The 24,141-nt window shown below is 38.8% G+C and overlaps 1 protein-coding gene across 1 annotated transcript in view; it reads right to left on the minus strand.

Moving 5' to 3' along the window:
- Window positions 1-24,141, minus strand: part of MROH2B (maestro heat like repeat family member 2B) — a 66,897-nt gene that overhangs the window by 41,479 nt on the left and 1,277 nt on the right. Inside the window, 18 exon segments of the mRNA XM_060094321.1 lie at window positions 178-279; window positions 4,090-4,121; window positions 4,692-4,833; window positions 5,460-5,500; window positions 5,647-5,803; window positions 8,073-8,186; window positions 8,930-9,052; window positions 10,886-10,959; window positions 11,945-12,039; window positions 12,226-12,244; window positions 13,899-13,968; window positions 14,058-14,148; window positions 14,541-14,680; window positions 17,382-17,536; window positions 20,440-20,538; window positions 21,159-21,186; window positions 21,189-21,320; window positions 22,648-22,758. Coding sequence (XP_059950304.1) covers window positions 178-279; window positions 4,090-4,121; window positions 4,692-4,833; window positions 5,460-5,500; window positions 5,647-5,803; window positions 8,073-8,186; window positions 8,930-9,052; window positions 10,886-10,959; window positions 11,945-12,039; window positions 12,226-12,244; window positions 13,899-13,968; window positions 14,058-14,148; window positions 14,541-14,680; window positions 17,382-17,536; window positions 20,440-20,538; window positions 21,159-21,186; window positions 21,189-21,320; window positions 22,648-22,758 — 1,725 coding nt within the window.

A 24,141-nucleotide genomic window follows, 5' to 3' on the forward strand; every position in this document is an offset into this window, starting at 1 on the left:
ATTTGTCTTGAAGGCACTATACTCGGCAGTTTTCCTTGCAGATAGGTGTGGCCCTGTAACTTCTGGTCAAATGTAAAGTGAAGAGAAGGGAGCATTTTTCTAACCATTTCTCCCTCCTTTTGGTCATAAAGTAGAAGCTAAGGTCTCTGAGCTGAAAAACCAACCTTCTCAACACACGTGATAACTGTCCATTTGCTGGTTGAAATCCTGACTCAGTTGAATGGTCCAGGCTATGTCATTGATCTTCCATAACAACTCTTTGAGCAACCGTTGTAGGAGGTGAAAGTCAGATGCTAATGTGACGGTTTAATGTGCTTTCTTGGTGCTTTTTTGTTACAATGTATTCTAAAAGTATAAAGTATATATTACATGGGATTATTCCTTTTCTGATAACAACCTGTTCCGAATTCCCATTAAGAATTAGATGCACAGGAAGGGCAAGTAACTCCGTGTAAGTGCCTTCCTTTTTCCTTTTAAATAAAAATTGCCGAAAAACTTAAAATAGAAACTCATCCAATCTGAAACTTAAAATTGAAGTTAACATCTTTCAAGGTTTGGGTAGATTTGGAAAAAAACTCCATTTGTCAAAGTTAGTTTGCTTTACACCATACTAAGAAAAAGGGACATTTTTGGAATAGTGAATTAAATGCCTTGAAGAACGAATTAGATATACAAGCACAAGTTGCCAACTTCAACTCGAGTAGTGAAATATTCCTCATTTCATCAATTATTTTGAGCCAGGGCCACAATCAGTTTTCTGAACCCATGTCCCTCTTCATTGAACAATACATAAAAAGGTGTTTTTGTCTTTTTGGAGGACAAAATCCATTTGCAATTTCTATAAATCTACAATTTCTCCTGTGTTTTCTCTACCTTAAGCTTAGAAAGAACACAATGTCAAAACCAGTGAAAAGATTTGTATTCATTTTCTTAATAGGAACTCATTCAGTGGATCCTTTGAAGAGAAAAAATTGTACAACCTTGGCAGTATAAGGGAAGAAAGCAACTGCAGACAGTTTGGAAAAAGAAGCCAAGAAGTATACTCAAGATTGGAGGAAGGAAAAGAACTGTTCTCAAGGATTCTCAAGAAAGAACCTTCCTTCCTAGTAGGAACAGTTATTTTAAAATGGTAGCAGGGGGGCTTCCCTGGTGGCTCAGTGGTTAAGAATCTGCCTGCCAATGCAGGGGACATGGGTTCAAGCCCTGGTCAGGGAAGATCCCACATGCCACGGGGCAACTAAGCCCATGCACCACAACTACTGAGCCTGTGCTCTAGAGTCTGTGCCATAACTACTGAGGCCACATGCCACAATTACGGAAACCCGCGTGCCAAGAGCCGGTGCTCTGCAACAAGAGAAGCCACTGCAATGAGAAGCCCACGCACCGCAACAAAGAGTAGCCCCTGCTCGCCGCAACTAGAGAAAGCCCACGCCCAGCAACAAAGACCCAATGCAGCTAAAAATAGAAAAAATTAAAAAAGAAAAGAAAAAAAAAATAGTAGCAGGGGAAAATAAGATAAAAATTTCGAGAGAGTGAGGGGAAGATAAAAGAAGCCTGAATATAGGAGGAGAGGTGGATCCCAGAGTTAAGGACCAGTAAGCATAGAGCCATTGCTTTCAAACCTCATATGAGATAAGATTCACTGTGGGTATCATTAAGACCTGTGAGCTCGCAGGTACCCCACCTACAGATTCTGATTCTGGAAGGGGGGTGTTGGGGGTGGGGTGCTGTGGAGAGGTCACTGAAATCTGACATTTTAAAGAAGCCATAGTTCACATGAAAAGAAGCTCAACACTGCTAATTATTAGAGAAATACAAATCAACCCTAAATGTCCATCAACAGAGAAATGGATAAAGAAGATGTGGTACATATATACAATGGAATATTACTCAGCCATACAAAAAAATGAAATAATGCCATTGGCAGCAACATGGATGGACCTAGAGATGATCAAACTAAGTGAAGTAAGTCAGACAGAGAAAGACAAATCTCATACAATATCACTCATATGTGGAATCTAATTTTAAAAAAAAGGTACAAATGAACTTATTTACAAAACAGAAGCAGACTTATAGATATCAAAAACAAACTTATGGTTACCAAAGGATTTGGGGGGGGAGGGGGAGGGATAAATCAGGAGCTTGGGATGAACACACGCACACTACTATATTTAAGATAGATGACCAACATGGACCTACTGTATAGCACAGGGAACTCTTCCCAAAATTCTGTGATAACCTATATGAGAAAAGAATCTAAAAAAAGAATGAATATATGTATACATATGATTGAATTACTTTGCTGTACACCTGAAACTAACACAACATTGTAAATCAGCTATAATCCAATAAAATTAAAATATTTTAAAAATCTAGCCAATTTTATAATCAAATTCTTCAAAAATATTTGACAGGTATTTTTAAAAATATAAATTTAAAAACCATTAAAATTACCCTGAGCTTTCTCTAAAAAAAAAGAGTTACCTATTCTATAATAAATAGTAATAAATACAGAAAAACCCCACAAAAAAACAAAAACAAACTACAATGAGGTACCACCTCACACTGGTCAGAATGGCCATCATTCAAAAGTCTACAAATAACAAATGCCAGAGAGTGTGTGGAGAAAAGGGACCCTCCCTACACTGTTGGTGGGAATGTAAGTTGGTGCAGCCCCTATGGAAAACAGTATGGAGGTTCCTCAGAAAAAAAAATAGAGTTACCATATGATCCAGCAATCCCACTCCTAGGCATATATCCAGAAAAAACTATAATTCAAAAAGATACATGCACCCCTATGTTCATAGCAGCACTATTTACAATAGGGAGGTCATGGAAACGACCTAAATGTCCATCGACAGAAGAATGGATAAAGAAGGTGTTGTACATATATGCAATGGAATATTACTCAGCCATAAAAAGGAACAAAATGATGCCATTTGCAGCAACAAGGATGCAACTAGAGATGACCATACTAAGTGAAGTAAGTCAGAAAGAGAAAGACAAATATCATATGATATCACTTATGTATGGAATCTAAAATAGGACACAAGTGAACCTATCTATGAAACAGAAACAGAATCACAGACATAGAGGACAGACTGGCTGTTGCCAAGCAGGTGGGCTTGGGGGAGGGATGGAGTGGGAGGTCGGGGTGAGCAGATAGAAGCTTTTATATACAGAATGGATAAACAACAAGACCCTACTATACAGCACAGGGAACTATATTCAATATCCTATGATAAACCGTAACAGAAAAGAACATTAAAAAAAAGAAAGTATATATATGTATAACTGAGTCACTTTGCTGTGTAGCAGTAATTAACATAACATTGTAAATCAACTATACTTCAATAAAAATAAATAAATAAGCCATAGTTAATTCTTATACAGGTGGCTTATGAACCAAAACTCTGCTGGATTAAAAGCTCCCTGCCCATGGGTTCCTTGATCTCCTGTAGGCTCCTGAAATCAAAATGCTCTCTGTAAAGCCAATGTCCAACTCCTGTCTGCAATTTACTCTTTTGGGGATTTGACATTGTCTGTGGCACTGTTTGGTTGTCAAGGTCCAAAAAGTTATGGATGAGAGAAAGATTCTTTTCTGGAGAAGGGGTACAACACGGCCTTTTTGTGTTTAGACATCAGGAAAAAGATAGTGAGAAGCAGATAGAGGAGGAAATGGAGTTGTATTTAGGAGCAAAGAAGTGGAAATTATGTTAATCTGTTTCTTTTTATGAATGGTGAAAGAATGCAATTGCAAGGAGAGGAAAAATACTGAAAATTAGAGAAGATTTAAGAAAGGGAAAAAATATTAGTAAGAAAAATATTAGTAAGTGATATCTTCAAAACTGTCTTAAATTCTGAATCAAATTGAAGACTAACGATTATTGTTCAAATTGTGGTGATTTAAAGAGCATAAAATTCTTATGTGATCATGTCTAACAGTCTAGTGATTTTCTCAAGAAAAGGAAATGTTGTTTCCTGTCCTTTGGAATCTAATTTTTTTTTGTAAAGATGGGTAACTTTAGGTGAATTCATCACCCCATCATCAACAATTAGTCTAGGAGCCATCTTTACCTAAAGCAGCATGGTCTCCCACAGCATGATACTAGTGTTCTTTCCTAGAAATAGAAATTGATGCAATAAGTGCCAAAAAAAAAAAAAAAAAAAAAAAACCACCCAGTATCCAGGTCAGCACTGGCTGCGACTGTTCCGTTTCAAGCTTTCTCCCTATGCAGGATGGTTATTTCAGATTAAATTTACTATGTTGGCAATTCTGAATTGCTAGTCAGCTGGACAGAGGGTCTTCAATCCATGATAAAAATCCAGGCTTTTTGCCAATTTCAACAGTAACTACTGAATTACCATATCTTAATATTCTAGCATGGATGAATAATAACTTTTTAGAACAATACCAAAAGAGAGCTTCTCTAAATACAAAAAAAAGACCAGAGCAAAATTTTCTGCTAAATATGTAACACACCTGGTCCTCTTATAATATCAATATAAGTATTTGGTAGAGAAATAGAACATAAGGAGTCCAGGACAAAATAGAGCTGTCTACCTTGCACATCAAGTTCATTGTCTTTATTGCCTAATATGAACATTAATGGCTTAAGACATAGAAGTGGTGCCTCATTTCCTTGTGTTCTTGCCTCCTTGGATAAAGACCTGATCCCACTCCCTTGTACCTTCCAGAGGCTGCAGGAGCTCAGGTATGCGTGTTTTCCATAGCTCTACCAAATTTGGGTGAATTATCTCAGGCAATATCTTCAAAAGTCCTATTGAACCGACCCCACGTAATTTCCCTAAACTGGCAAGCATAGATATTACCTGGAGGAAGGAAGAAAAGTTGTTAATCAACTCAGGGATATTTAGAAGGCTCACCTACCTTTTCCTTTTTATCACTGTTCTGTATTCTCTTGAATCCTTCATTAGATAGTCTTTTAACAAACCATCACAGTCTATTCTTACTTATTCTAGATCAAAGCTAATACTTAGACAATCCATCTGCCCAATTTTCTTCTGAGGATAAAGGTGTAAAAACATATGGAAACCATCAACCAAAAATAAATGAAACATACCAACACTTAGATATATCTATTAATTAAATAAGGGCATGTGGAAATAGTGCTCAAGCACATATGTGGCCAAAAAGAGAGAGAGAAATCTAAACAACAGATGTGGAATTTGTTTGAATGGTTCTTATGGATCAGATTCAGTCTATGTTTATTTAAAAAATCATAAATGAAGTTTAACAAACATTTCAGAGTGAGAAGATAACCTTGCGAATAATAAATCTTCATCAGTGTCATTAGTATAGCAGAACATTTATTATGCCATTTTAGTGTTTCTTTTGTTTTGGAATATCTATGTAATTTTTATTATCATTTATTTGGAGCTGAATTGTCTATATTAGTTTAAATTCATACCACATTGGTTTTTCATAACTCACTCACCAGAAGTCTGGCCAGTAGCTGTTGTGGTGAAGGAAGTTTCACTAGAAAGAGAAAGCAATTTTCATGACTGCTGTGGGGTCTAGAAAAAATCAGATGGGGCTTGGGTTTACAAGCAACGCCCTGTAGCCTTTCTGGAAACTAGTCTCTCATAAGAGAAATGTTTTGCTTTGTTTTTCAATGTACAAACCAGCTCCTGTAGAGATGACAAGTGCTGTTGACTCCTTGGCATTCTTCTTCTCCCTCTCCTCTGCCATAAACAGAATTCTGATTATATTAAACAGGTATTTCAGCGTTCCCATATATTCTGCAGGTACCACAAAAGTCAGGATTCTTGGCCATAGCACCTGTGGAAAACATAAGGCAAGATGCAAGGATTGCTTATTCTTTTTCATTATTCCTCTTTGGTCCTCTCTGTGTGTTTCCCTCTAACTTAGAAAACTTTCTCTCACGTGTTATTATTTTGCTCTTCAGGCCAAATCAAAATGAAATCATGAAGCACAGTCTATGCACAGCACATTCACTTTCAGGTGCTACTTGCAGTGAGTGTTGGTCAGTGTTTCTCCGTGAGGTTGCTGCTGGAATTTGGGACAGGACAAGTCGTCATTGTGGGTCCCTGCAGCAAGGGCTGGGCTCCACTCACCAAGTGCCGTTAAACCCCTTGTCAATATGACAACCAAAAATGCCCCCAATATTTCTCCAAACTCCAAGACTGGAGTGGAACTGTCCAAAGTGAGAAAGATGGGGAATGGATGGCGATTGGTCTGCTGTTGCTGTCTGTGCTCCAGGTGCTGATCTTCTTTTTCTTCTTTTTTAATTAATTAATTTATTTATTTTTGGCCATACCACGTGGCTTGTGGGATCTTAGTTCCTTGACCAGTGATTGAACACATGGCCCCTGCAGTGAAAGCGCCAAGTCTTAACCACTGGATCACTAGGGAATTCCCCAGGTGCTGATCTTCTTGCTCTGGAAATCTGCAACACCTGATTTCTGTAGTCTGTATGTTTCACGTCCCCTGAAAAACTCCATTATTGTTCACATCCTAATGGAAACTTAGGTGTCAACTTGGACTCCTCCCTTTGTCTTGGCATCTGTATTTAATCACCAAGCCTAAGCCTAATCCTTTCCTTTTTAAAAAAAAAAACAATTTAATTTTTTTTTTTTTTGCGGTATACGGGCCTCTCACTGCCGCGGCCTCTGCCGTTGTGGAGCACAGGCTCAAGACGCGCAGGCTCAGCGGCCATGGCCCACGGGCCCAGCTGCTCCGCGGCATGTGGGATCTTCCCAGACCGGGGCACAAACCCGCGTCCCCTGCATCGGCAGGCGGACTCCCAACCACTGCGCCACCAGGGAAGCCCCAAAACAATTTAATTTTTTTACTTATTTATTTTTTGTCTGTGTTAGGTCTTCGTTGCGGTGCGTGGGCTTCTCATTGCAATGGCTTCTCTTGTTGCGGAACATGGGCTCTAGAGCGAAGGCTCAGTAGTTGTGACGCATGGGCTTAGTTGCTCTGAGGCATGTGGGATCTTCCCAGACCAGGGCTTGAACCTATGTCCCCTGCATTGGCAGGCAGATTCTCAACCACTGTGCCACCAGGGAAGTCCCGAGCCTAGTCTTTCTTAAACTGTAAGATTTCTCATGCCCTTCCATATTGCCCTTCCTACTATTATGACACAGTTCCAGCCCCTATGAATCTCATCTCATCTCATATATAGACTCTTTGTGCTTAGTCTACTCTTAAATCAGTGTCTACTCTAAAATCAGTGTCAACACACTGATTTCCCACAGTTATCATTTAAAATGTTTAGCCTTTGCTTAAAATTTTCATTGGCTCATCAAGGACAAGGAAGGAATTTGGCATTTCAGACCCTTTGGAGTCTGGCCTTAGACTACTCTTTCATCATTTACTACTAGATCAGAATTTCCCAAACTTTAATATGCATCAGAAATGTTGGAATTTATTTGCATGCAGATTTATGGGCCCCATGTCCAGATATGCTGATTCATTTAGGTCTGGCATGTGGCCTGAAAATCTGCATTTTAAATAAATAGCCCTGGTAATGCAAAACCCACACCTTAAAAAACCATCCTAGATAAAGCCTGTGACCCCCTTAAACTAGCCTTCTGATTGTCTCCTGGCTGTGCCATGTATTTCTGGCCATTGAATCCTTTTCCAGGTTGTTTTGCTTAAGCAAAATGCAGATTCTAAGGCTTCTCCCCTTGAGGTTCGGGTTATATTAGGCCTCAAGTGAGGTCTGAGAATGTGTGCTTTTAACACCTTCCCAGATAAATGGGGAAAGTTTAGCATTCACTGCGTTAGAATCACCACTTACAGTATGTGTCTAAGTATGTCAGGGGAAGAAGAAAAATAATATATTAAGATGCTTATAAACTGCCATTTGCCATCCAGATATAAAAGATTATTTAGCTAATTTTACACCTGTTTTTGAGGAACTATTATGTGCTGGCACTGAGCATCCCAACATACTTCCTCTAGTCAGAGCATCAAAAAGCTGATGACACATTGAGTACCGACTCGTATCTTTACTCCTAAATGGACAGAGCTTTAGAAAGATGATCAAATTAACTATGAGTGGTGACAAAAGACCCCTTACCTGAGGCATTCCAATGATCAGTGGATCCAGGGTTTTTAAGACCTCCAGGCTTTTTTCTTGGATACATTTCTCTCCCTTTTTGGTCTCCTGGGAGTTAGGCTGTATTGGATTCTCCTTTAAGAAAGATGAAATAGGTGACTTGCTCATAATCCCTGCTGTCGGTCGCCTCTGACCTTACTTGGACGTGTTCTTAGCCTCTGGGGTGGAGGATGCAATCACTCAACTTAAAGGGCTTGTGGAATCCAGCAATCTTGGTCTCCGGTATCTAATCCTGTTTTAAAGTGCGCTTTGGAGGAATGGATTAGAAAAATACATCCCTGGCTGAAGCAGAAAAGCAAACATTGTGAGGATCCTTGGACTGCAATTACTCCTTTTCTACCTCAGGCCTTTCCCCTTTTTCTCTGGGGCAAAAATTTCCAATGACACTGCTTCCTAGTGGAGTGGACTATAATTTCAGTTGCAATGAATTTGCTAAGATTACTGAGATCTTAAGCATGTGTTTTTCAGGCTCTTCATCCAAAGGAACTAGTGTAACAAGTATGGATGTTTCTTGTTTTCTAGAAACAATTCACTTTCTCTGCCTTTCTCCAAACCACCCCCAAGCTTTTGAGGCCAGGTTGCCTCCTTTTTAGGAAAAACTGATTTAACCTACCTTGGGTTTATTATATGTTAAAAAGGATATCACTGAAAGAAAACTGAGAACACTAGAAGCTGAAAAATTTATTAGTGAAAGTGATAAGGCTGAAATATAACCTCTAAGTCAGTTTCTATCTTGGACCACAGATACTTTTTTAAAATCCAGTTGAGTCAACTGAACTTGCTACAGGGCAGCACTCAAAATGGCGCCCTCTTCGTACCAGATTCTTGTTGGACATTGTAAACTGGGAGAAGATGTAGTCAATCAGTGGCCCGCCTTCCTGGGCTTCAATATAGCATTTTCCACACATGGTTTGGATGAGGAGGAGGGTGGAATTCCTCACCTAGAGTAAGGAAAATGCATTCACAACATTTTACTCTGAATAGAAATTTAGATTCTCCTATTCTGTAACCTTCATGGATCATTCAGTGGAATCTTTCCAAAAAAGAGTATAAATTGAATGATCTTACTGTAATATATAGAGCAGGAAGTTATCTACAGGCTATGATTTAAGTGTCACTGGCAAAGCTCTCTTTAACCAAAATCTTTCTTGCTAGTTCCCAAGACATATTCTCTATTACTATATATTATGAAACATTAGTAACTTTGGGCTAAAACATGGCCTCGCTTCAAAAATCCTCAGTGAAAGATACCACACTGAAACAAAGTTCCACAACTCCTTATCCACAAATTCAAACTCTAAATGACTCTGAAAACTGGGATTTTGTTTCTTAAATTTGGTGCCAACTAATTGGTAGCAAAACCCAAACTGAACTGTTTTAAAGCTATTTGTAGTCTTTACCTCTTTTATATAGTGTGATATGCATGCATTTTCTTGAAAAAATATTAATAGGTTTGATTGTGGGCTACTGTCACAGTAATGTTTTTCTGAAATCTGGAAAGTTGTGAATTCTGAAATAAGTCTGGCTCTACAGATTCAAATAAAGAATTATGAACGTGTGTCACAGGTTTTTAATAATTTGGCTTCAATTAATTTATTGGATTGCTTCCCTGGAGGATAGAAATCTCAGATCTAATTCCTTAGTGAACGGGTCTTTTAATGGAGGGTGGGAAGAAAATAATTTTGCGCAGGGAGGAAGGGCCACAAGGTGGCAATTAACAATTAGCATACAGGGACTCAGTAATCTCCCTAATTAAGGAGAAAGAGGTATATTTTCTCTTTATTTTTGCCCGATTAACTGGCCTTCCTTAAAGTTTCTATGCTCTTTTATTCTACCCTAAATCCTAGCAATTCTTTGATTGGCTTGGTCAGTTACTGGGTCAGGTTTTTATATATAATCACTCCATTGTTGTTTTTGTTTGTTTGTTTTGTTTTTTGTGGTACGCGGGCCTCTCACTGTTGTGGCCTCTCCCGTTGCGGAGCACAGGCTCCGGACGCGCAGGCTCAGGGGCCATGGCTCACGGGCCCAGCTGCTCCGCGGCATGTGGGATCTTCCCGGACCGGGGCACGAACCCGTGTCCCCTACATTGGCAGGCGGACTCTCAACCACTGAGCCACCAGGGAAGTCCTCCATTGTTATTTATTGCATAGCTTTGGTTATTTTAAACATAGTTATTGGTGACCAAAACCTCTTAGGGGAATTTTTTTCCTCTTCATTGGCTTCTGTGTAGGGCTTTGATCCAAACAAAATATGGTTTTCATACAAATAATACTACAATTGCTAATTTAAAAAATTGTTCCCATTTAAGTTCTATGTCTTTTCCAAAGTGGAATACTTTAATCAAATAATCAGGAAATAATGACAAATCTATTGTGTGTGCAAGACTTGCTCTAGGTGCTTCCTGATTGGAAAATAAGATGTCTCTGCTCAGAACAGGGTTCAGGGGTTATTATTTTTTGGAGGAAGAAGTATTATCTTTATAATTAACAATTAATTTTTCAACTAATTAAATTTAAAACTTTTTGAAGAACATGGCAGAGTGATGCTCTGGGCAAAAATCTTTTTTTTTTTCTACTGAGAAGCCCTTGAACTGAATGTGCTTTAGAGCTTTACTTCGATAGAGTTTATTTTTTGGGGAAAGATGGAGTTCTTTTAAAAGTAGAATGGATCACTGAATTCTTTATAAAGCAATCTCATAAGCAGATTCTCAAAACCATTTCATTTACTCCTAAAACTATTATTATCCAAATAAAAGTCCCCATTAATTCTCTTACTTTAATACTAAGGTCGCCCATGATGACTTTGACTGTTTTTTCAATTGAAGTGATGTGATCTCCCAACTGGGGCTCTGAAAGATAGAGGGGAGAAATTGAGAGACCTGCTTCAGAAGGACTACAGTATGTTCTAGAATTGATGAAAACCCATTAGAGTTATGGTACATAGTTGCAAAGTCTCTGGTCCTTAACATTTTTTGTTATTCAGTTCCCTCCTACCTTCTCCTTTTCCAACTCTTTACACATGTTGATTGCTTTTTTGTTCTCTATTACATTTTGTTTACCTTGTTTAAAATGTTAGATTCTTAAGTGCATTCAATACATCATGCCTAATGGATCGGCTTTAAATTTCGTAGACGACTTCATGTTTCTTCTGCCAAGTCTTCAGTAAATCCCAGGGTAAACTGAATTTAAAAAAACTACGATAATGATTCACTTTGTTATAAAGCAGAAACTAACACACCATTGTAAAGCAATTATACTCTAATGAAGGTGTTAAAAAAACTATTACAATGCTGTGCAAAAATGAATTGTCATATTTTATTGAATCCAAGATATAATTTTATGAGGCATCATTATCTCATATTTGCCGAGTGAAAAACTCTAGTGGGTGATGATAATTAAAGATGCTATCAATTATAAGATGCATTCTGATACTGTGAAAATATGTGCTTTTTGGAATTAATGAAATATGAAAATTTATTAAATTCTCCTCTTTTCTAAATGTACTAATTTATATAATATTGTACATTCTTCCCACCCACTCCCTGTTTATCAGGCTATGTAACCAGTTTACTAGCTCTTTTAAATTCTAGATTCAATTCTCAGATATTCTACTCATTTAGTGGGTGCATCCATAAATATCATGAAAGAAGAGAGGTAACTAGAAATGCCTGTTTAGAAGTAGTAGCTTGTAGACACCTAAGAAAACCAAGCTTCACCTGAATATGATGCTCTATAAATTTCCCAAAGACATGGGATAGAATTAGAGACAATGCACAAGTTTCAGTTTGCTTTTTGGTACAAAAAAACCACTCTGCTGTCATCTTTACTGCTTACCTTCAGCACTGATAGCCGATATTAACAAAGTCAAGATTCCCATTCGAGTGGCTTCATTATTACTTCTCATTTGTTCATCAAAAAATTCTATCAGTACCAAACGTAAGGTAGATAGCTAGTGGGAAGCAGCCGCATAGCACAGGGATATCAGCTCGGTGCTTTATGACCGCCTGGAGGGGTGGGATAGGGAGGGTGGGAGGGAGACGCAAAAGGGAGGGGATATGGGAACATATGTATATGTATAACTGATTAAATTTGTAAAAAAAAAAAATTCTATCAGGTCTGCAGGGCTGGAATGGGCTGTGGGTTTAAGAAATACTGGAGTCATAAGAACTCATTTTCACCTTAGGTAAAATACTTGTGAATGGGAAGAGGATCATTCCATGAGGATTGTCAAAGTCACTCTTTGGTTGGTAACCAGATTTTATTATGTCCGTACTTCTTAAGTTACACAGAATTAATTAAACAGTTTGGTCACTAAGAGAGCTAGACCCACTTCTGTTCATACTTGTGAATGTAACCTTATTTGGAAATTAGGTTCTTTGTAGATGAAATCAAGTTAACATGAGGTTGTCTTAAATCAATATGACTGGTGTCTTTATAATAAATGGATAGAAGATACAGACAGAGACATAGAGGGAAGCCTTGTGAACATGGAGGCAGAGATCAAAGTGATGCTTCACCAGCTGTGCAGCTGGAGACTTGCAAGGAAGCAGGGAAGAGTGAAGAAAGACCTGGATGGAGTAGAGAGGTTTGGGTTGGAAATGTTAGAGATAAAGTGAAGAACTTAATTAGGCTGGGGCATAGAGAAGTGGAAACTATAGAAACAGAGGTGGTCAGTTAGGAGAGAACTAGACCATACTAGAAAGGTATGCAATGAAGTAGAGGAAATGACATATTTTGGGAGGGTGCAGGTGTTGGAGGTCTAGGATTGCTCTTGTCTCTTGCCCTGAGGGACTATATTAGAGTATAGTTTTGTATCCTGACCCTGGGAACTTGGTGCTTCCTCGACAACCTGTGTCTGGTATTCTAACCAGGTGATGGGCGGGGTTGTGACATGAAAGCAAGAACAAAAGGGGGAGAGTGAAGGAGGGAGAGAGAGACAAGGGATAGATACAAAGAAATGACAGGGAGGAAAAAAGATGACTCGGGTTTGATAGAGTTTCAAATAATCTCAAATGCCAAGAGAAAAGCATTTCCTTGACTTAGGGTTGCCAACTCTTACAGGTTTGCCTGGAAATAAACCCATGCATATATAGTCAATTAATTTTCAACAAAGCAGCCAAGAGTAAACAATGGGGAAAGAATAGTCTCTTCAATAAATTGTGCTGGGAAAACTGGACAGCCACATGCCAAAGAATGAAATCGAATTCCTACCTTACACCAAACATGCAAACTAAATCAAAATGAATTTAAGACTTGAACATAAGTTCTGAAACTGTAAAACTCCTAGAACAAAACATAGGAAGAAGCTCTTTGACATTGGTCTTGGCAATGAATTTTTTTGAATTTGATACCCAAAGCAGAGGCAACAAAAGCAAAAATAAACAAGTGGGACTACATCAAACCAAAAGGCTTCTTCTCAGACAAGGAAACCACTAACAAAATGAAAAGACAACATATGGAATGGGGAAAAATATTTGCCAACCTTATATCCAGTAAGGAGTTAATATCCAAAAATATGTCTGAGACTTTTCTGGTTTTAGAACTGAAAGTTCTATTTTCCTGGAAGTCCTTTAGTCCCGGGCAGATCAATTTGATTGGTCACCTTACCAGCTTCACTTTTCTTGGGAGCAGAGAGGATAGGGAAAGGCATAGAATACTCTGAGTTGAAGAAACATTTTGTGTGTATGTGTGAAAGTAACAAATGTGACAGTTTGCACGCACTTCATCCTTGTCATCATCATCACTTGGAGACATTTTAATTAAAAACCCTCTGGATGCTGGGTCCTACCTAGAATGAGGAAACAGTCTGAAGCTTCGATTTCATTTTTCTTTACTGGAGGATCTAGAACTCTGCACACCTGAATGAGAAGAAAAAAATCAGGTGGTAGATGTTAAAAAGAGAAAGTTGTTGAAAATGAAACAATCAGATCTGACAACATGGTCTTACCTGGTGGAGTAAATTGATAAAGACGGTCTTCCTCAAGGCCTTTGGAAGGCTAATGTCATAAAGGACTGCCGCGGTCAATATCTGTCTTAGACTCTGGAATAAAAGCTCTTGAAGGTTAGCTGGAGGCTGCCTACGGAGCAGCAGCACAGGATGTGGAAAGCAAATCATTACTCATTACGTTTTGTGAGGAGAACAAACCCATAACCTTTCTGTCGTTACCAGTTGTCTTTAGTGATTCTGCTCCTCTACCTTGTTTAGTTCCCCAGCAGCTTGAACAGAAATTCCTTTCTGGAGTTTCCACCATCCGGCTATGCCACCGATCGATTCTCTACCTCATATTTCCCAAGAGGTATTTAAGTTCGGCTGCCCAAACACGTGTTCCTGAGTTGAGTTGAGTTCCTTGACCCCTCTTGAAAATTAACATCCTCCAGGATGATTGCTGGTCAACTATCAGAATCGGTTTCTTTAGGGTGTGGCTCTCACCTGAGTGAATGGAAATCAATCTCTTTGTATTTATACTGCTTCAGGAGACAAGAGACCTGGCCCAGGGCGAATTAACAGAGGTCTTCCCGATGGAGCAGCAGGCTCACCGTGGGGCTGTGAGCCTTAATGATGGCCAAAATCTGCAGAGGCAGCAAACAAATACTGTTTCTCACACTTCATTATGCTTTTTGTACACTTCTCAGTATACCAGAAGCTTTAGATAACCAACAAAAAACTTTCCTCACTGCTTTCAACCGAGCGAGGTTTCTTAAAAAATGTTTAGGTTAAGATCATTGTATGAAGGAGAGTTATATTTGTATCTACATCTATATCTATATTGATGCTCATTTCAATATTTTTCCCCACTCTTCTATTTCTTTAACCTCTCTCTAATGGTCACTTTCTTTTACTATATTAACAAATTTAAAATTTCCCTTATATTAAAAAAATTCTTTGATTCCATATCATTTTAGCCCCACTGTTATCCTCATCCAATTCTGTTTCTCTTTCCTTTCTTGCATAGCAAAGCTTTTTGAAGGAGTGGTCTACCATTTTTACCTCCACTCCCTAACTCCCCTTTATTTCTCAATCCACTGTCATCTGGCTTCCACATGACATGAAAAATGAACCAGTACAAAATATAAATGCAATATATTGATGATAAAAATGTAGAAATCATGGGCTTCCCTGGTAGTACAATGGTTAAGAATCTGCCTGCCAGTGCAGGGGACACGGGTTCGATCCCTGGACCGGGAAGATCCCACATGCTGCAGAGCAACTAAGCCTGTGCACCACAACTACTGAGCCTGCGCTCTAGAGCCCGCGAGCCACAACTACTGAAGCCCGCGTGCCTAGAGCCCGTGCTCCGCAACAAGAGAAGCCACAATAAGCCCACGCACTGCAACAAGAGAAGCCCCCACTCGTCGCAACTAGAGAAAGCCCGTGCGCGGCAGTGAAGACCCAATGCAGCCAAAAATAAAAAAATAAGTAAATAAATTTATTTTTAAAAATGTAGAAATCACAAAAATTAAGAGGAAGCAGAAAACACAGTACCCACAGTACTCATAGATAAGCACTGTCTGGTGTGTTTTTAATAAGTTATTTCTTTATTTGACATTCTTTCCTATCTTTTTCTTATGTATTTTAATTTCTTAAAAATTGACACCATTCTTTAATCTATAGTTCTATATTCTGCTTTTTCTACCTAATAAATGCTTTTTTTTCTATTAGCTAAATTTTGCTATACAGCAAACCACGTCAAAACTTAGTGGCTAATAACAATAACCATTTATTTCACTCAACACTGTGTGTCAGCTGGAAGGTTCTACCACATTTCCATGCAGTAGACACGTTTCAAGATTTTTCTTTCTTGAGCACCATAGCAATGTCCTCTGTAGATCTGTCTCTGCTTCTTGAAAATCACTCCTTTCTTAGTTTCTAAGATCTCATTCTTCTTGCTTAAGCCCTACCGAGGTTTCTTTTCTTTTGGTTTTTTAAAGATTGTTTTGATGTGGACCATTTTTAAAGTCTTTATGGAATTTGTTACAATATTACTTCTGTTTTATGTTTTGGTTTTTTGGCCGCGAGGCATGTGGGATCTTAGCTCCCCGACCACGGATCGAACTCGCACCCCCTACATTGGAAAGTGAAATCTTAATCACTGGACCACCAGGAAAGTTCCCCAAGGTTTCTTATTTCTTTAAAAAAAAGTGCTGTGTAGCATTCTTTATTATGTGGGCAAGACCACTTTCTGGGTTTCTTTTATTTCTGCCTCTTTATATCCCCTTTCCTCTCCCCACTTTCCCTTTTCCCACTGGACTCACTCAAGTATCACGTTATCCCATCCCTAACCTATGCTTCAGTGGGTTTTATCCCCTCTTTAGGGACTGCACGTCTCCTGTAGTGATGACTTCATGGGTTGCAAGCTCAGTTCCAATGTCATGGCCTTTCCAGTGCTCACCAGGGGTTAAGTGCTTCTCTCCCGGTGCTCCCTTATTACTTTGTGCACCTTCTTGTTACTTGCCTAACTTCCTGTGGGAGGCTAGGAAAGTAGTCAGCAAATTTGCATTGAATTTTGTTTTTCAAGTGGCTTGAAGAAAAGACATCCTCAGAATATTTTAAAAATTTCATGTTTGCTAATGATTTAACTATCCCAGCATGTTAAAAAATGATTGCTTTAAAAGCTCAAAATATAGAAAGGAAACTGCACTAGAGAAGGTAGCTAAGTGTTAAATCTTTTATAATTTAGCAATAGAGATTGAAAAAGAATATAATTTAGCCTACTTTAAAAAATCATAGCAATTAAGCAAGATAAGGATGGGATTATATATGTGAATGCACTTTGTAATCTATTCTTTGTAAGTCATTACAGTATTTTGAAGCAGACACCCTCCTTCTTTAGATATCATTTTAATTCATTGTGATATTCACAGACACAGGAAATTTCTCTGGACTGGTGTTTTTCCTAATCAGTGACAGCCCAAATATGGGTTATGATATAGCTAAAATTCCATATATTTTGCTCATTTTAGTTATTTATTGTTCTCTGCACACTTTGGCATGTCCGTTCCATGAGAGTGGGGATTTCGGTCTGTTTAACCTCTGCTGTATCCCCAGTATGGGAATGATGTCTGGCATGTCATGGGGACTCAATAAATATTAGTTGAAATAATGAGTAAATAATGATTTGAAACAAGAAAAACAAAAGATTTTATAAACCTGATAAGATACAACCCACAGCTTTCCAAGAGAACTAAGATGAATTATCATGTCAAAAAGAGAAGAGGAAGTTCAACCAGCATGCCAGGAGAGCTAGCTGGAGGCATGCTGAACCCCTCTCACTTGTGTGGGCGAGGTCATTGCTGTCCACTTGTCCATGATATACCGGAACAGCATGAAGATTTTGTCAGAGAGGCGATTGGCATCCAATCTGGGGTAGGGGAAGTCTCTCCAGTGGTTGACATACTTGTAAATGGCTCTGCTGAACTTCTCAAGGGCTGCATTTTAAAAACAACCACAGACTGAGAAAAATATCAAGGTAGGTAGGACAATAAAATAATTTGAGAAGAGTGTACTGATGATTAGCAAATGTGTAATAGTTTCCATAAAATCTTTTGACTGCACCAAGTAAATATATAAAAAGTGTTCAAGCCACTTTAGTGAACTGTAAATTAAAACCATAATGAAATATTACAACATACCATCTGGAATTGCTAAAATTTCAGATAGTCAATGTCAAGTGTTGACAGGACTAAGGGGCAGCTGATATTTTTATATTCTGCTGGTGAGAGTGTGAATTGATTACAAACACTTTAGAAAACTGTTTGGCATTATCAACCAAAGTTGAATATGCTTTGTCTATGACCCAGAAATTCCACTTCAAGGTATATATATGGGCACTAGATATGCATACATATGGGCACTAAAAATCTTGTACAAGAATGTTCCTGTTCAATTATTTTTGTAATAGCCTCACACAAACAAAAAAAAATGATCCAAATGTTTGCCAACAGGTAGAATGGAAAAATTGTAGTATAGACATGTAATAGTATACAGAAATGAAAATGGACTACAGGTACACAAAACATGTATGAATCTCACAAATAGACAAAGCTAATCTATGGTGTTAGAATTCAGGATTGTGGTTACCCTTGGAAAAGATGGAGAGGTGATGACCAGGAGAAAAGATGGGGGCTTCTAGGGAGTTATTAATGTCCAAATTTTTTCTTGAGTTGTGGTCAAATGGATGAGCTACTTTGTGACAATTCATCAACCTGTATATTTCTGATTTTTATGTTTTTCTCCATGTATGTTTTACTTTAATAAAATTAAAAAATCTTGGGCCTGCAAAAATATCATATATATCACATATATATTTGCATCAAATACATTAAATAATAATTTTTCCTTCAGCCCCTCATGCTATCCCTCTCATTAGATAGTAAAAAAACTGTAGTTTACTCTCTCAAGGATACCTCATCTACAAATAACTCTATGGAAAAGATCCCAAGTATCTTAGCTTTAGAGCTGGTCAGTTTTGGTTTATTCCTATCCCCTCCAAACTCTCTCTGATAATCTCATGTTACATTTTGTCAAATCCATTTTGTGTGTGTGTGTGTATGTGTGTGTGTATGTGTGTGTGTCTTGCACTGCCCTATAATGAGAAGGGATGGTGCCTGGTTTGTTGATGGTATCTGAAACAACAAGCAATGTCTGTTTATTTGCTGTTTGATTGAACACATAGCTAGATGGATGGCTATTAAATTTTATACCTTTTCTTTACTGGCAGTCAGTCAAAGTTGCTTAAAGACTAAAGCGCACTTAGATAAATTTATAACACACAGATGAGAATTCCCTTATTCATTGCCATGATGATTTCTGATTTTATTTTCTTTTATCTTCTTTTTTTTTGTCGTTGTTGGTTTTTTTTTTTTTTGCGGTACATGGGCCTCTCACTGTTGTGGTCTCTCCCGTTGCGGAGCACAGGCTCTGGACACGCAGGCTCAGCGGCCATGGCTCACGGGCCCAGCCGCTCCGCGGCATGTGGGATCTTCCCGGACCGGGACACGAACCCGTGTCCCCTGCATCGGCAGGCGGACTCTCAACCACTGCGTCACCAGGGAAGCCCCTTTTACCTTCTTGGTTATTAATATTGGAGGTAGAAATGCACTTAGTGGCACCAACATTTTTTTGCTGGGACACAATGTTAGCTGTGATAGTAAGTAGGGAAAGTAAAAAATATTGAAGAGTGGGCTAATCTAATATAGTAGTTTGAGTCCTTGAGTCCGATTGTACGTGTCTCTGCCACGTGCCAGCTGTGTGATTACAGGCAAGCTATTTAACCTTTCTAAGCCTCAATTTCTCATGTGTAAAATGAACAGAAAATGTTAGCCACCTAATGAGGTCGCTATGAGGGTTAAATGAAATAATAATCTTAAAATACCCAAGGCAGTGCCTAGGTACATGGTAAATTCTCAATATTTGTCAGATACATATATTACCTTTATTGAGGACAGACAAGAGGAAATGGGTAAAATAGAATAGAAAAGACTTGGTTGATAGGTAAAGAAGATATTCCTAACAGTATAGGCTTTAAAACATTATAAAATAGTAGTGCTGGGGATGTCAGAGGTGGAAGGGGTCTTAGCAATCACTTCATTTGTTGTTTTTAGAGGTGAAATTGAGGTTGAGAGAAGGGCAGAATCACCAGATGGCTCAGTGACTGATCGGAGAAAAGAATCCTGGTTTTCAGACTCATCCAAGAAGTCTCTCACTGTGCTGAAAATACGTTTTCCAGGAACTCAAGGGCATGTTTTTCTCTGTAGATTTTTGATTACTGAAGTTGTATTTCAGTTTTGGGGTAGACGGATTTGTGACCATAGCTTGTTTACCCATTTTCCTTGATTGTATAATTGCTTGTATTTTGATTAGATTGTTCACTTATCACTTTCACAATATTTCATTACAAAGAGATGCCAAAATTTAGCTTATGGATAAGAGCTCATAAGCTCTCATAATCACTGTTGAAAAGTGTGATCCAATTGAAGAAGGAGGCTAGTATAAATGGACCTGGTGTAAGACAGTGGGAAGAATATGGACTGGGTGATCATGTAGACCTGGATGCCACCTCTCCATCTCACTGACTGTCACCACCCTGAGAAAATCGCTTAACCTCCATGACCCTCAGTTTCTCATCTGTAAAATGGGCTAATAGTACTTTGCAGAACTGCTGTGAAGATTGACAGAGATAACTCCTGAAGTAGGCCTTCCATGTGGTAGGCACTCAGTAAATGGTAGCTACTATTACTAGAAAGGACAAGACTGGAGTAAAGGGAAAAATAAGACATTTGCTTCATTCATAGTCTGGTCTTAACAAAGAGAAAACCACAGGGATACCCACTGATACAGAAAGCTCCCTTCATCCTTTCCTCCTTGGCCAACCTGAGCATGGTTTGCATGGTAAGCAGGATCATCATCATGAAGGGAATGCTCTGGGACACTGCAGTGAGGAATCAATAAGCATGTCAAGGCTTCGTAGGGGAAGCAGATGAGGTACAACGGGAAGTTGTTCTCTATCCCTCCACCACTGTAATGCCAGGCTGTAGTTAGAGAATCAATCTGTAGTTAGAGTACCTTAAAATAAGGTACCGGCTATACGGCCATCTGTACCTGTTGCTTAGTAGCAATTACTTACTTGAATAATTATTTATGTTTGTCCCTCCCATCAGAACTTGCCTGTATCCCCAGGGCCTAGCACAGGTGATAGGTGCTCAATAAATATCTGTTCAATAAAGTGGTTTAGAAAAAAACATCCTAGGAAACACTTACTTCATGTAAGAGTTGAGTGGCTTGTGGAAAATGTGCTTCTGCAAACACAAAGCCAGACAAAAGGGAAAATGAGGGTGGGAGAGAGTCCAGACAAATTCAGAGCAGTGTGGACCCGTGACTGGCCAGCAGGCTCATCTATGCTCATAAACAACAGCCCAAATGCCGCTATCAATATTCTTTAGTATAAAAGAAGGGAGAGATCCTCTCCCTTCTGCTGTTTGCTCCCATTTGTGTTTACACAGTTAGAATGATTGTTTCCCAGGGAAAATGTGGACACTATTCCCTCCGTACTGTAGCTCATTGCCAGTTCAGCCAGGGCAAAAGCACAACGAATTCATTTGGTAGCTCCAGGATCCTGAAGTTACTTTGTACTTCATACATCACAGAGTTGAAATCATGTTCAGTGAGAGACACCAACACCCCCCCAGCTAGCATTCTGATTTCTCTGAGGATCTGAGGAAGAAAAGGAAAATAACAATAACAGCTAGGAAGAGCAGAACGAGTCAGCAGAGGGGAAATATTGATAGTTTACATAATATTTATAAGTTCCTTACCTTTTCAATAGAGGGAGAACAGGCTGTTACAAACCCAGGTGTAAGACTCTAGGGTAGGTGTCAATAGCTGGGAAAGCAGAGGTAATTCAAAAGCACCTCAAAGCCAGATTTTAATAGGATTCTTGTAAACTTGGGGCAATACATGTTTTCTTGTTAGTTAATCAGGTACCATGAACGTAAGATTTATGTTTTATGTTGAAGTGATATGAATTACTGAAGGGAACGGAGAGCGAAAAATGGGCTAGGATTTGGGCTAGAAAAACCCAAAGCTAGCTAGAGATTTGGGTTTTAGTATTGTCCTGATCTAATTATCTTTGATGTTGGAGATATTTGGAGGTACTTCTGCTTTTGGTAATAGTGAATGAGGTCAATTTGATCAACTTTCCTGCTCAGGAAAATAAAAAGTGCTGGGCAAGATATTAAAAAATATACTCATAGAAACATCAATGAGATCACAATATAAGGTGGAATGAATTACTCAGTTGAGATCTGGACAAGACTGGAAATCCAGAGAGATAAGCCCTGCTTTTGAGGATGCTTTGTAGCAGTTTCGGACAATAGTCAGAATTCAGGGCCAACCAATGGTGAGATCCTGGTCATCTCACCTCTTATCTTTTAGGCTAAGACCTCAAAGGGCTGCATTGATATGAAAGGTTAAATAGGCTCTCCACAGACTGTAGTACAACATTGAGTCACAGAAGTTGCCCAGAAAAATCTTAAGCCCTGAAATTAATCATAGATTGTTTGTGCCCTTGGCAGGTAAACAAGTAAAAATTCTTTCTGGAAGGAAATAACATTATTTTAAGACTCAAATTATTTCTACAAATAATTTTTCAGATACAATGTCTAGTAGATATAGACAAGTAGGCACGAGAAGAGATAAGAATTCATATGGGAACCAAGAAACTTCGGTTCTAGTTATTTGTTCTGTCAATAGATAGCTGTATTACTTTGCAATCTCTCTAAGCACCAACTTCCTCATCTACAAGTGGATGGGATATTACTCCTAAAGACTTTCTTAGCTCTACCTTGGTTTCCTCATCTGTGTTGGGGTAAATACTATGCACTGTAACTGTATCCAGGTTACCATGAAGAACTAATAAAAGGGACCTGTGGTCCTGGCAGTGATGTAGAAAATTTTATGGATGTCTGCATGGGTGCAGTTGGGTTAGGTAAAGACCTGTTGCTGGTCCTGACACTGACTCATCATCAAAGATCAAACATACATTGTCATCTCTTATGTCATTAGAAGTGTAATAAATCAACCTTTGGACAATTGCGTCATCCAAGATGTCAGTATTCTGAAGAAGGGAAGTGAGATGACCATAAATGTCTTCCTGTGAACATACAAGGTTACACACAGAAATTTATCTTTAGGAATCAAAGGCTTATAGGTAAAGCAAAGTTCATTCTAAAACCTATTTTAATTTGACTATATTTCTATGGCAAAATCTAACTGAAGGTAGGGGTGGGCTACCCAACATACCCAACATACTAAAGTCTCTTGAATTTCACTGTTGTAGGGCACTCAGGGCAATGGAAATGTCTATCAACCTAATTGTTGCTCTTACTACCAGAGACTGACTATGGCATTAAGGAATGCAATGCGATTCCCAAAGAGGCTGCTAAGCTATGAAACTTGTACCTAAAGGGGATTTATAGGCCCTTACTTCATTCATGCCTTTGTGGAGAAGTTGTAAATCCTTTTCCACAGAGCTGCAGCCTCTGGCAATTATATGGCTTGGCAGATGCTGGTGTGTGAGGGCTCTTCTCAATCTCTTAGGTGGCCACATGGCCTTTGGAAGATGAGAGACTGGTGTTCTGAAATCTCTAAGAGCCTCAGGCATGCTACCTTGAGGTACTATGTCTATGTTTAACGTGTGAAATAGCTCACTTTGCATAAGGGATTCTAATATGGAGTCAGGGTTGAGAACCAGTGGATTAAGGGATAAAGGTGTAGGCACTGCCCTTCTCAGGGAGGCTACGTTGAATAATGATTAGGAGCATTATTTTGGAGTCAGACAGGCTTGTGTTTGAATTTAATCCTGCTGTTCTTAGGCATGTAACTTCTTTGGGCCTCACTTTTCTTAGTTGTCAAATGGAAGTAACAATACCTACATCATAATGTTGTGAGGAGTGAACATAATACAATGCACTATTGTTTAGAAAGCATCTAGCTCTCTCCAGCCTTAGGTAAGTGTTCAATGAACAGTAACTGTTGTTATTTTACAAAAGGTTGTTAAAGCCAGAAAAGCCTTGAAATCTCAGAGAAATAAATCTCTAATTGTGAAACAGCATTACAGATGAGTAGGGGGCGATCTTTGGGGATTTCCATAGGAGCCCTCAAATTCCTTACAGGACATTTGGTCCTGTCCAAAACGTTCATAAGACATTTGGTCCACACCAAAAAGTCCTTGACATGTTTTGGACAGGACCAAAAGTCTGCTAACCCTCAAGTTCCACAGGAGGAGGCTCTAATCCACATGGTTTTAAGTCTGACATCTCCCTTTTCCCGCATCTATCTGTGTGAGGTTACGTAAGGGGCATTCTTTTGCGAGCTTCTACAGTTGGATACTCTGAATCCTCAAATGCCAAATATCATTGTTTAAACATTACAATGACTTCCATTATCACTGCATTTTCTGAAAAACTGAATGCCACTTAAGAATCGGGAGAGAAAAGGGGAAGTTGAAGCAAAGAATGATGTAGATGAAATGTTG

The sequence above is a fragment of the Mesoplodon densirostris genome, chromosome 3, assembly GCF_025265405.1.
Source record: "Mesoplodon densirostris isolate mMesDen1 chromosome 3, mMesDen1 primary haplotype, whole genome shotgun sequence".
In the NCBI taxonomy this organism is placed as follows: Eukaryota; Metazoa; Chordata; class Mammalia; order Artiodactyla; family Ziphiidae; genus Mesoplodon; species Mesoplodon densirostris.